This window comes from Patiria miniata, unplaced genomic scaffold (assembly GCF_015706575.1).
Source record: "Patiria miniata isolate m_02_andy unplaced genomic scaffold, ASM1570657v1 HiC_scaffold_18, whole genome shotgun sequence".
NCBI lineage: Eukaryota > Metazoa > Echinodermata > Asteroidea > Valvatida > Asterinidae > Patiria > Patiria miniata.
In genome coordinates this window covers 5996492-6010816 of record NW_024037056.1, presented here as the reverse complement: position 1 = coordinate 6010816, position 14325 = coordinate 5996492, and the positions used below count along the sequence as shown (strand labels likewise).

The 14325-nt window shown below is 40.4% G+C and overlaps 1 protein-coding gene across 1 annotated transcript; it reads right to left on the bottom strand.

Moving 5' to 3' along the window:
* Positions 1-554: 554 nt before the first annotated feature.
* LOC119724413 (pollen-specific leucine-rich repeat extensin-like protein 1) lies at positions 555-13731 on the bottom strand. The gene is made up of 6 exons (XM_038195457.1): positions 13416-13731; positions 7440-7665; positions 6900-7023; positions 6343-6534; positions 5471-5638; positions 555-5023 (listed from the first exon to the last, which is right to left on the bottom strand). The coding sequence occupies exons 2-6, from the start codon at positions 7584-7586 to the stop codon at positions 3186-3188; spliced, it is 2469 nt and encodes an 822-aa protein (XP_038051385.1). The 5' UTR covers positions 7587-7665; positions 13416-13731; the 3' UTR covers positions 555-3185.
* Positions 13732-14325: the final 594 nt, after the last annotated feature.

The following is a 14325-nucleotide window of genomic DNA, read 5'->3' as shown; positions in this document are numbered from 1 at the left end:
CTTCCTAAAAAGTTAGAGTACAAACAAAAGAGGGACAATAGGACGTCCACGATCGACGGTGAACACACTTTTGCGTGTGTGTGTGCGCGTGCAGTACTAACTGCAGAATTGAGCATGCTAGCTTTGGAAAGGTTCACTGTAAGTCAGACATCAATCTCAACCAAACTTGAAAAGTGGTTATTGTATATGGTAAAAAGATTAGACTCGGACAACAGTCACTCTATTTCTGTTGTCACTCTGTATAGTAAAAGGCCCTTTATAGATCCTACGAGGGACCTACGAGGCACACACGTGACGCAACACTGCCCGAATAACACAGCTGCCCACCCATTTCTTTGCTAAATTTGTGACCTGTCACCACGAAATGAGCTGAAAGTTGGAGATTGCCATTTTGAAGTACAGTGGGGCAAAGCCAAAATTTGAAGGGGTGGTCGATTTTTTGTTTTCAGGTGAACCTCAATCTGTAAGTCCTGTGCTACCTTTCTCCAATTTTTTTTGTTCTGTCAAACATCTTTAAAACCTACTTCCTCCCGTCTGTTATAAGTTGACTGTGCATTCACTGTCACACAACTGCAGGATTTGTAAATGCCATTTTCTCAAGAATCAGTTTTTCAACTTCAAGTTAGTTGGTGGTCTATATTTCTGTTACTGAACTCAGCACCCCTTCATGTTGTATACCATTTGAAAGCCCTTTTTCGGCAGAATCCAGATATATGAATACCTCAATTCTTGAAAATTCCTACTGTAAGCTCAATTTGTGATGACAGGTCACCCTTGTTGCTAGTTATGACACATTCCATTTTGGTTAAGTACACTGAAAATTGTCCTTACTACAATAACTGCCCATACATGTATACAAACCGCCAGCATGCCAGGGGGATCGCGCGAAGTTTTACTTGCAGTATTTTTTTCAATACTAGTACTTCTTTAAAACAAGGCATGTTTTGTCCAGAAAAAAAAAACTTGATTCTTACCGCTTCCCTTGTCTTACAAAACCAATTTTTAAGAGACTTCTTGGTTCAGACAATGGATAATCACATACTATTCGTAAATACGCAGTATTGTATTTAAGGAATTTATAAAAATATGTAACTGTCAAAGTATAAAAATTAGAGCTATTGTTTTAATTTATACAAGATATATATGTTCAAAATACATGTACCTCCCTAACAGTATTACCTTCCATGACAGAATTATTCTTTACTATTTAAACTCCAAGTATATTTTCATTGTATGGTACATTTAATTTTCGATCATTAATCAAAATTTGAGTTAATTACATGTACTTTTGGCAGTACTCTTATTTTATTTTTAAATATACGTAATCTTTCTAATTAGCCGTGTAAAGCTCCACTGCCCTATGGGAGTATTTGAACAGGCCTGAGACCTAATGACATCACGCTTTGTTTACATGTGCGCTTTCCTATGTAGTAGACGGTCCCTACTTAGTCTGGCGTCCGACTCACTCACATAGGAAGGCACATATGTAAACAAAGCCATTAGGTCTCGGGTCTATTCATACAAAAGCAGTTGATATTTCCCTTATTATCTTTATCATGAAAAGTTACAATTATAGTACAAATTGCGATAATTGTATTATATTTTTTTTTTTGCATTTTTGCTACTTACATATATATATTTCTAATTCGAAATAGCTTGCCGAGCTCAACTGTACAATGTGAACTCATGGAAAAATTTTTAAAAACCAGATAATTGAAAATGTTCACTATTATATACAAGTACCGTATGCCAAAAAAGCATGTCCTACTTTCGATCCTAAAAAACTCTGTAGTTTACAAATGGAATTAAACCAAAATTTCAGATCATGTGAACAAGGCATGATAAAGTTTATGGAGCGAGTTTAACAAGCTTTGTGCAAGAAGGTGAAATGTGAACGCCATACACAAAAAATTGTCACTTTCAGAATGTCGATACAGCGCTGGAGACGGTGGCGGAAGGTGTGTGCTGCATTTGAAAGCTTCTGAAGGAATGCAGGATCACCCCTGATGTCACACTTCGATCGTGTGTTGCGTCACACTTCGATCGTGTGTTGCGCCAAATGATTGAGGTGTGCAATGACATCAGGGGTGATCCTGCATTCCTTCAGAAGCTGTTAACCGAAGCGCGCACCTGCCACCACTGTCTCCAGCGCTGTGTCGACATTGGAAGACGCCAAGTCGAAAGTGGCAGATTCAAAAAGTGAGTACTTTTTTCATATGGCGTTTAAATCTCACCCTCTTATACAAAGTTGATAAAACTCGCTCCATAAAATTTGCCGTGCCTTGATTACCCGATCTGAAATTTTGGGTTAATTCTATTGGTAAACAGCCGAGTAAGTTAAGATCAAAAGTAGAACTTTTTTTTGGACAAGTAGAATTATGGCTGCCCTTTTGTTAAAAAAATGTGAAGAGGGGAATAAAAATACTACAGTAATGTATAAAAATTATTCAGTTTATATGGAATTTATTGAAATAATTACGTATAAAAGCATCATAAGTTGACCTCTTCATTGTGAACATGATGAGGAAGATGCATCGAAGACTTCAAGAACAGTGTTACAACACAACTCTATACGGTTTATGACACATGTCAGTGACTTGCTAAAATCAAAGACAGACGTTTTGCTCCTTTCAATAATAACAGTACTTGTCGTAAGAAGTCAATTGGACATAGCTCCGGATAGCGACAAAGTTTCAGTGTTGACAGTTTCTCATCTGCCAAGATTCTTGCCAGAATTTGGTTTCAAGAAGAACGTCAAAGTAGCAAACAGGATATCGTAATTATCTACTTCTGATTTCATCGACGGACAAAATTCACATACATGTAGATCTCAAGAGCAGAAGTCTCTTCCAGTGATTTCCGTGCTCTGTGGAGAGGTTTATAACTATACACCTGTTTGTTGATCATGATACACATGATTGTCATCGAATATTTTAATAAAAGTCAAACTACACTCTGTAGAATACATGAGTTACTCCTCTTGTGGCTACCTAAAATGTCTGACCTTTACTAGAGGAGATTTGCAAGGTCTCCGGAAGGGTTGGATCTTTTCTTTACAAATTTTAGCTCCGGCTGCAACAGCAGATGCAAGTGCCCGATGGAAGAGCAAGACGGGTTAGGAGTAGCTGTCCGACTTTTTAGTGCAAAGAAGCCACATCAGAATCTGCAGGGGACAACTCACACTTCTACTTTGGTCGCCATCCCTGGATGAATTTCATGACTTTCTCCACATCAAAACTTGAGAGTCCAAAATCGCTGCGAAGCATTTCCTTATTTAGAGTCATCATCAAGTCCCCGTCCACATGGTTTTTCTTGAACGCATCGATGTACTTCTCCAGATTGAGGAGTCGCAGGCATTGGCTGACTTGTGCCAGGGTTAGTCCATTAAGTTTGCTTGGGATATCTTCAACCCTGTTGAAGGTGTTGTTGGTAGAGGCAGGGGAATTGGCCCCTCGGAAGCCGCCGGGCTTGGGCCGAGGTGCCACCGGAAGGGGATTGCTTGGCGAGCCTTGAGAGGGAGACAGACCAGCTTTCCTGTTGGCCAGAATCCTCCTGAGTTCATTTGGTTCTGAATCAGTCTGTGGTTTGCCAAAAGCATTGCTTCTTGGGCTACCATTGGTGTCTGTGCCGTTCACCTTTCCACCATCCATCACATCCACGACATCCAGATCCATTCCGCGAGACATCCTCCGTTGCTGTGCCTTCTTCAGCTCATCCATCATCGACATCTGCTCGTTACTGACCTTCCGAGTAACAGGTGGTCTGGAGACAGGTGTTAGTTGAGGAGCAGGCTGAGCAGGTGCCTTCCAGTCTAAACCAGGAGGTGGGGGAGGGGGAGGGGGTGCTGGACCAGAGGGAGGTGCGGGGGCTGGGGGAGGGGGAGCAAGCGAAGGCACTTGGGGTGGGGGCGGTGGGGGCCCAGCAGGTGGAGGAGGTGCTACTGAGGTTGGAGTTGATGATGCAGATGATGCTGGAGATGAGAAGCTTGATGTGGCAGTGGGTATTGGAGGAGGAGCTTGATTTGGGATGCTGGTCTGCCTGGAAGGGATAGAAGATACTGGAGGTGGAGTGGGAGGCGGTCCATAACCAGCCTCTTTGGCCTTGGCACCTTCTGAAGGGAACTGGAAAAAGCTTTCATTGGCATCATAGTCCGGAGCTGGTATATCAACAGGCAAGGTCTTCAGATGAGCATAATCAGGAGAGTCAGTTGAGCTTGTAGAGCTGGGAGTCCGCTCGAAGGCATTGATGATTCCAGGTGAATGCTGTGTGATTGGAGTTTTCCTGACGCGACCTCTTGGTGAGACCAAGACTTGTTCAGGTCGGGATCCAACAGACGGGGACCTGGTCCGATATGCTCCCCTGGAGGTCGGTGTTGCATCAAGCGAAGGCGATCTTTGACGGTGATACCCATTTCCTTGTGTGGTCGATAACGGTGGTGGCCTGGACTCTCGCCCTCTTGTGGCCAATCTGTCGACTGTTGAGCTGCCTGTGTGATTCGGAGCTCCCATGCGCCTGGTGTCTTGTACAGGACTGCCTCGTGTAGGTCTCGCTGATGTGGGAAGAGCAGGAGGTTGTACAGGGACACTCTTCACACGAGTATCTTGACTCTGACTTCTCCTCTGTAGAATTGATCTACTTGGCATGGTTGAACTGCTCGGTGGAACAGGTCGACTGCTACTAGGAGACTCCCGACGCCCTCTTGGCTGATGTGCATTCTTAGGCACAGTATTGCTTGTCAGCGCAGAAGCGGATGACGCCTTTGCCATGTGTTTTCCAGCTTCTCCATTTTTGGTGGCTGTCTGTGCAGTTCCCGGAGAGGCACCCTTGACTCGAGCAGCTCCTGCTGAAGTGACAGGGGTATGACCCACGGTGCGAGAGCCAGTCGTCACTTGACCTGTTGGGGTTTTGCTGCGTAGTCTTTCTCTGGCCGATGTGACGTACAGGGTACCACTGGGAGATACCTTCTCATAGTCTTCTTGGCTTTCGGCTTTTTCTAATCGCTTGTCTGAGAAGAAGGTGATATCTGGAGAGAAAAAAAAACAATCAAAACAGTGGTGATCTTATCATGACTAAAAGAAGTTAGTGTATATCAGGAATGCCCTTTTTTATGTTCATCCTTTTCTTTGTGCATGTGCGCTTGGGCAAGGCGCTTTGTCACTCATTGCTTCTCTCCACCCAGGAGTAAATGGGTACTTGTGAGGGCAGAGATGATTATTGTGGTTGATTTAGCTGCTTTGCGCCTAACAGGCTGCATCGAGCTGTATACTCCCCAGGGAGCCGAGATGGTATTTGGAATGTTTCATGGGCCCAATGAGCAGGGGTAATAATGATGTAGCGCCTTAAGCACCAGTCCTGGTGGATACGTGCACTTTATAAATACCCACTACTATTAATATCATTATTATTTGTATTTTTAAATTACTATTTTACAGTAACGCTGTAAATTAAAGCAAAATGATCACCCGCTTACTTTGATTCCCTGGGAAGAGTTCAAAAGTCACATGTTTAGTAACTAGCTTCTCCAGTAAGGATTGATAGCGCCCCCATTGTTCAACAGAGTGCTTGGTGAAACCTTCAGCCAGATTGACCTCAATTGGGAGATACAGTGGGATGTTGACAACCTGTGTATCCAGATGATCTAAAAAAAAATAGCAAAAAATAAATATATGTAAAGCTTCGCAAACATCTATTACATAAAGAAAAAGGTTTTGGAGTGCTTTTGAGGAGTACATTTTAAAGAGTACATGTGAATAAATCACAGTTTTACACCTATACCAAACTTATTAGTAATTCCGTTGTTTACAATTACTCAACGCTATGATTTGCAACAGCCTGCAAGCTTGATATTTACAACATATAGCTTACGTGCTTATGTGTTTTTGTGTACGAGTATTCGAAGAACTATGTTGAATAATTTGTTTATAAAGACATATCCAAAGTATTTGTACGAAAGTCGACAGGAAAATTATTTGGTAAAGATTTTACAAGTACATGCTAATTAAGGTCATTCTATGAAAATCGCAAAAGAACACTGCTCACTCATTAACGTCAAATTGAACTGGTAGAGCAACGAAGCAGTGGGTGTACTTTGAAAATCCAGGATATGAAAGCCCTATTCATAAGCTTTCTTTTAGTACAAGAATCATTCAAATCACTCATGTACTTTTGAAGTAACTTCAAAACAAAAGTTCTTGGAAGTGCTACATGCAGAACTTTTTTTACTCACCCTGTAGAGGTAAATACATGTACAATGTACATTGTATTTTGTTTCAAATTTTCTCTGTGAAATAAAAGAGGTATCAGTTAAGTTGAAGTTGATTGGTAGAAATGTGCTGGACTTACTGTGATAGATAGCATTGCCTTGCAGATAGGATACTTCGTACATATTCTTCAAGACGAGGGGACTTAGTTTCTCAGACACGCTTCCCTTTGCGGTCTGGAGGTCAAACTGTAATTCATCACCAAGGAAGAAAGTTGCCTCTTGGGGCAGGAGGGCACGATCGATGACGTCACGCATGTACATTGGTTTGGAACCTGGCAGTGAATGGATCAACAGAGAAGTGATTAGAACATTGGAAAAGAATGTTTTGGTGTATCGGGTTGACAAACAGACTTTCCCTTGTGTTGAGTCCTATTCCTTCATCTTTCTGAAGTCAATATATCTACATGGATCCAGATAAACTGCTTAGAATTAACAGTGTCTGACAAACGATATGATAACTACAAGAGTTAACAATCGTAGATTTTGGGCCTTTCGAGAATCGAACTCCAGGCAGCTGTTTATTTCTCGTCACACAAGGACTCAAAAAAACTCCTAATTATTACCATTCGTCCACAAATATAGCAAGTTCATAAACAAAAGTTTACAATGAGAAAGAAAGCAAAAAGGTAGCTCTTACGTTTTTTACTGGTAATCACTTCGAATCTGGCATCTGCGTATCGCAAAGGGATGCTCAACCATTTGTTTTTCTTGATGCTTGCCAGAACTCGCGTTTGAGTGTGGATTTGGTTGATGCGAAGAATCTAGGTAAAATCATGAAGAAAAAGGATTACTCATACAGGGGCTATCGAGTGTAATGTATGTTGAGTTGTTGACCAATGAGGTGGTACTGCGTACGCGCGCGTCCTCAATGCTCATCCAATCGGGTTGCGAAATGCACGCGCGCATGCGGCGCGACAGGCACTCGGACGAGGTGCCACCTGGGTTTTTGTTAGTCGACTTTCTACAATGCTTCAAGCAGTTCCGCCAAACTACACCGGTTTTCGCTTTTCAATAAAAGGAAGGACATTGATTGTATCAGTTCCATCCTGAATATTTTTTTGGATAAGATAAGGAGCTATAAACTGACATTTAGAAACTTTGAGAATTTGTTGGAACATGTCAGAATGTTAAGAAGTTGACGAATATCGAATCCTGAGAATTCCTAAAGTTTTCTCACCTGATCTCTGTTCAGCGTTTCAGTCTCATCAGGCGAGACGAAGCCCGCCGAAACCTTCATGATCGCGGGGAACGTGCATCGTTTGAGAGCTTCTCTCAGCGTGTAGGAGCGTTTGGACCACCGTATATCTTCAACTTTGGACCCCATGGTGGATCAGCTATCGTCACGGTCGCACGGAAAGTGTAGTCATTCGGGGGTTGTGTGGAACAATTCTCTATCTGGTTTCCTGAATAACGATAAGGAACAAATGGTTTATAAAATCCGCTCTGTGTTCAAGGTCGATTTTAAGTTCGATTTGAAAACATAGTCATACCTGCAAATTAAGGGAATTATATTTGCAGTCCCCTTCCCGAAATCATCGCCCCATTCCAAAATAGATACACGATCTCATGTACATGTGCATGTGTCTATTTTCGGAGAGAGATGGGTGTGGCTTATGCATGAGTTATAATCCTGTATGGATGTGCTCTCTCAACAGTGAGCAAAAAGAAAATGAAAGCAAACAATGATGAGTACATCGCAGGTATTTTAAGCATTACATGAGCTTACACTTCACGTCTATACAACTTCGGACCGATGTCTTTTTGTCAAAGTTATCTATCGCAATCTTGGTGAAGCATTATAGGTAATAACAATGCCAGGACTACCTAACCATACTCGATCCAACAAGATTCATACGTAATTAAATGGCAGCCGGCGATAATTATGTTGTATTTTTTATGTAATTAACCCTAACCACCCTGAATCCTTCAAAATCCATACCCCCGTTTTGGACTATTTCGGCGGAATCAGGATACCTCCATATTATTTTAACAAACTGGGAGACTTTGATGGATTCAGGATTGTAAGCCTAGCTGAACTTAATGATTTTGATGGATTCAGGATACCGTCATATCATGCATATTGAGCAGTTTGGGGACTGTGATGGATTCAGGATCTCAAAAATTTAACTCCTTGTCTGTTTGTTTGACGGATTCAGGATACCTTCTAGCAAAAAAAGCCAAGTAGTTAGGGTTTTAATACATGTATAAACCATAGAGCTATATTAAATTACTAGAGCGCTAACTCGTCATTCTGCGCGCGGAGACGCTTTGAAGCCGTCCTGGGCGCAGACATCTTTAATTCATGTGCGTGTTTGTAGAACCATGGTAGAACATAATGAAATTAGATGGATTGAATTTTGAAAGTGTACTCTACATGCAACTCGCGCAAGTAGAACATACGCAAACGCGATTGACGGTTCAAAAAACGTGACGGCAAAAAGCATCTCCAGCGAATACGCGCACGCGTTGCGCTGTTTGCGTAGAACAAAATGACACGCTCATTTGCTGATCGTGCGTTTTGGTTTTGGGCGTATCGGCTTCGATGACGCACCGGTATGGAATACAAACGCAGATATGCAAATAGCCGTACAGAAGCCGTACAAAATTTCTAGGTCTCCATAGGTTTGTGCACAAACATGGATGCGCCCAGCAGGCATTACTTTGTACACGAAGTTAGCGCTCTAGTAATTTAATATAGCTCTATGGTATAAACCTATACGCCACACGCCTAATACATGTCAAGCCTCCATCTTGTTTAATTTACGTAAAGTGCATTATACGCGTACAATCATGTAGGTCGCATTGTTGCTTTATGCCATGCACCAAACGATTCCGAGGACGAACGTGTGAACAGAAATCAACTTCGTCACAATCACAGCATTCATACCACTAGCCTTGAACTTTCCACATCATTTACAGCACACTGAGTAATCACTGCAACTCGTGTATAATTCACTGTTGACAATATTCAATGTTGAACTATTGTGAATTGGGTCATTAAATTCAGTTTATGGAAGTCGGTTTTACTGCGAGATAAACCTGCTTTTTTAATTAAACGTCATTTGTGTGTTTATGTTAGTACCCGTTCGTGTGTCTTTTTATTTTAATGATAATTCCGTTATGATCTCACTTTCAACCAAAATATATATATATTATGTTTTGCTAGTTTTTGGGTTATTTCTCATCTTCTTTGTAAATTTATGCTCAGGGCTTCGTGAACAGACTACCCTGATTAAAGAACACAAATAAATAAATAAACAAATATATAAATAAATACTGATGGTATCAGTGGAATGACACTTCAAATGGCACAACAAAGCGAAATATGTTATCACTAGTAAGCTATAAGGCATAGTATGATGGTTATTAATGAACGGAGAAGTTTATACATGTAAAGTAAGTATAAGTACATGCATGTTTATCGTCAATAATTATCATTCCCATCATCAAAAACATGGTGACCGTCACCACCTCCACACCTATCACAAATCTTCGGACAGCTTTTGCATACTTTTAGGTACACTGCACATGACTTGAACCCGCCTATACATTAGGCATCATCAGAGTAAACTAATGACGCAATCAAGGAGGTCAAGCATAAGCGTATAACGACACCACTTAGCATCCATCACACGTCCAATTAAGCGGTAAAGGTAACTCCAATGGCAAATTGACTTAGATTGATGGCACCGTACATTAACCACGACGAAAGAGATAAAAATGACCTACTCTAACATTGTCCATAAAATGAAAGGAATATTTGAAGGAATATGAAAGCAGAAATAGGAAGTATGCAAATGGAATTCGAGGTTTTAAATCTATTTCTCCTATTTATAAAAAAAAAAAAAGGTACTAAATGCAGTCGTAAAATCTGGTAATGATAATAACAAACTGCTAAATAAGGTATATTATGGGAAGATGGGAATGCATAATTAGCCCTAACTCCCTATCATGATTTACTAGGAACCATACCCATCCTGGCAAATTCCAACACTATATGGGAAACTGCATACATATTTCTGACTTTGATTCAGGAGGTGTGCCAGTTTAGGGGTACTGTACCCATCCTGGCAGATTCCAACAAAACATGCCGTTGGGGGTTTGATGGGATGAGTTCTGTTCAGCCGAGTTAACATGAATTAAGGATGTTGATACTTCAGGAAAACATAATATATTAGTTCTTTGTATTCTTTTGTGATGATAGAAACATCTTTTAATTTGACATTACACCTTCCGAAATAACTTTGGAGATGGACTGCGTATTATAACCTATTGAAGTCATCATTTTGAAGCACAAAGCACTCGGCTGTCATTGAAATTTACTGAGGAACGAGGATAGAAGTTACAAAGAATTATTTGGAGGAAGCGTTTTCGAAAATATACAGAAGCTTTCGTAAAATGCCTCCGGGGTGTCCTCCTGAAAAGCTCATACAGTCTACCGCATGCTGATTGTCGTGCACAAAACACTGTGACCTGGCGACCTTTCAAATCCAGGACTGAAAAATGGATTGAATAGAACATGAAAACGGTTTGCAAAATTGTAAAGAATACAGCGTATTGAATTTAGCGTATGTATAACCTGCCTATAACCTGCATTTGTGCACAGGTAGTAATATGCAGTATTTGTCGCGATGTTCAGTTAATTTGTTCAAATTGTATTAATGTTATCTTCTATAATTATATGTCTGAGCTTTTTCTGCAAATTGTTGATTTTGGAAGAGACATGATTTTCATTGACAGCAAGTATCATCTCATTCATACACAAAATGGTTAGCCTATATGTGAATTCTTCCGGATATTAACTAATTTTGGTAAACAAACAAACCATCCTTTTGTCATATCAAACTGTTGCGCCAATACTTTACCATTTAAACCAATAAATTATAATTACATTGTTTATTATCATTAAACTTTGTATTTCTATATTGTTGCACCAAATGTGCTCTTGAAAAATCCCTCTTGCTTTACAAAAATTCCAAAAAATATAATGGCGGGGGAGATTTTAACATTTATCAAATTTGGGGTTTAAATTAATATTATGATATCCAGCTGTGACAGACGAGGATACACCACAGATTAATAAAAACTGCAGTGATTCATTGCATTAACATTTTCCAATATTATTTCCATTTTCAATGGCATCGCCTAGCGACCACACAGCTGTTGTGAGGATGGAGGCACTTCAGACAAAACAACAGGTGAAACTCACATGACATCGTCCATCACGTCCATACTCGCTACACGTTGATACATATTAATATGCATAATGAATCAACATACCACCTGGATATTATAATACTTTATCAGCCATGATTCAACGCATAACATTCTATTACGAAAATAATTTACTGAGGTTTAATTTGTTTCTGAACTATGGTTTTATTAAAATATTAATTGCTATTTGGAGTTATAGCAAATAATGGAAAATGTTTAAAACACTGAACGAGAACAACTTGGATTAAGTGTTTGGAGTCTGGGAACATCCTTCAACATGGCATCGTTATTTCGTCAACAGCAGTGCCGGTAGAAATCAAATTTTAGGTGCATATGTGTGCATTTAGTGTATCTCGTAATATTTTTAACTTGAAATAATGATCATTGTCATAATGTTTAGAATGATCCGTTCAACAATGAGCTAAAACAGTTAATACATTTATATCTACCCTCGGAATCTTTTGGTCGGACCGCCCAACGATATTCAACCCAAGCGATAGTCTACACTAGTGACGAGAACATTACCATATTCTCTACATTCAGATAAATCCAGGTAACTTTCCGGTGAACAAATTATAAATATAACCATCAACACACTAGCAGTGATCATTCTTGAAAATCACCGTCTCTGATCACCACATTCATGACAATCACCACTCTTGCTATCATTATCACCACAATCAACACCATATCACCATTCTGACCATCTGTCTTATTACTTTCTCCGCCCGATCTCCAGTTGGTGATCGCATGAATGATGATTCTTGACAATCACCACCACTGATCACCTAGCTCACGAGGTGATCAGTGATGGTGATTTGAAAGAATGATCATTCATGACAATCACCACTCTTACTATCATCATCACCATCATCAACACCACATCACCACTCTGACCATCTGTCATTATTACTTTCTCCGCCCGATCCCCAATTATTCAAGATAATAAGAGTGGTGATCGCATGAATGATCATTCTTGACAATCACCATCACTGATCACCTCATGAGGTGATCAGTGATGGTGATTCTTAAGAATGATCATTCATGGCAATCACCACCCTTACTATCATCATTACCATAATCAACACCACATCACCACTTTACCATTATTGCGGACAGAGTTCCATGCCTGGACATCACTTGACACCCTGTGCACAAACCCTATGAGACTGGTCTGAAAATTTCAGGTTTTTTTCAGTAAATGCTTTAATATTTTCCCTGCTAAATTTGACGTTTTAGGACATGTTATTACTTTCTGATGGCTGGTAGGTCACAACAGGGAAATATTAGTGAAGTCCATGTATGGAATTCTTCCCATTATGACTTTTTCTGTCCAACCCACAGTTATTCAAGAATCAAGATGTAGTTTACATTTTCAAGTTGTTCAATCGTACGTTCACTGAAAGTTTAGGGGCTTATCGTAATCGAATTAAACTTAATTCACTTTAGGTCGTTATTAATGTTGTCATTAAAACCGCATGGACGTGAAAATATAACCATTACAAACTACATGATGAGGAATCAAAATGTAGATACCAAGTACTTTGCTAAACGAAAGCTTTGGATCTTTACCGCAATGGTTAAGAGTTTCGCAATATTTGACCAAAGGATTATCCAGAATAATCAGAAAAGTATTTTCTGTGGGCGTACATTTGCTATGATGTGCGTACATGTACATGGGTATGTGTATCAATCATGTACCATTGAGATTATTTCATTGGTACCAAACCTGAAATAACAAAAAAATAGTAGATCACGAATTCTGCAACGTAACATCGCCTGAATATGATTGTTTTTGTTTATATTTTCAGGTAAAAATGTACACAATATAGCGGGCTGGCCTGTATATGGAAATGGAACTACATCAGTACATGTACATGTAGTTCACACAGACTGCAATTTTTACAAGTTTGTATCTATGTCAGTCTTGGCAACTTACCAACTATTGATGCGGTGTCCTATCTGATGAAGCCATCACTTCTTGCGTTTACATCTCCATCGGACGATCCCGTAAAACACCCGAAAACGAACCCAGAAATCGCGAGTTTCCGTCGATTTTCATCGTTATTCACCCAGCAATGGTTATTCCGTGTACGTCAGATATGGGCAGGACCGACAATATGGCTTCCCCTTCGAATGGAACCATTCAGATGGAAATGAGGCCTCATCCGGACGACAATAGGCTTACAGTGTGCGGAGCAAGGCGAGCGGCGCACAGGAATGCCGGTGTGCATTCATGCGGTAACTTTCACGTCAACTCTACGTGCAATCTACGGAATCACTGGTACCCGTTAACTTTACGTGTGCTTGTTTTTATACATGAACGCTCAGACACCAGTTGCCACCAGCAAAATGGGATGAAAAGTTTAATCCCACAATTTCACTTTCAAAAGATATAGGTGATGTTTATCCCTCTAGAAATGTCCCGTAATTAGTAAATAGTCATGGTCCTTGTGATAGAGTAAAATGTATTCAGAAATCAAAATCGTGGACAGGATTTGTGCCCAATCAATTAAGTGTTTGTCAATCCACCTGCTGTTGGGCGAGGCAGACCGTTGCGTGTAGGCGTACGCCCTCACAGTCCGGCTGCGGCTACTGGAATTACGCGCAGCTCATGACTCATCAACCACTAACAAAGTCGGCATAAGTTCTTACAACTGAGCTGCGAAGAACGTAGAAATAATTGCTAATAAGCATCCGGGGGGAACTTGCTCAACAAAACAGATGACAAATCAAACTGAAATTCATATAGCGTATATACGATTATAGTGGAGTGCCGTGGCCTCGTGGTCTGGGGCATTGAATTCTTGGTCTGTGGGTAATTCTGCAGGTTGTGGGTTCGAGTCCAG

Excerpts from the sequence above, each read along its gene's own strand:
- LOC119724413 (XM_038195457.1), bottom strand. The coding sequence starts at position 7,586 with ATGGGGTCCAAAGTTGAAGATATACGGTGGTCCAAACGCTCCTACACG. Across the intron at positions 7,024-7,439 it reads AAACGCTGAACAGAGATCAG|ATTCTTCGCATCAACCAAAT; the intron begins GTGAGAAAACTT and ends GATTTTACCTAG. Across the intron at positions 5,024-5,470 it reads ACTCTTCCCAGGGAATCAAA|ATATCACCTTCTTCTCAGAC; the intron begins GTAAGCGGGTGA and ends TTTTCTCTCCAG.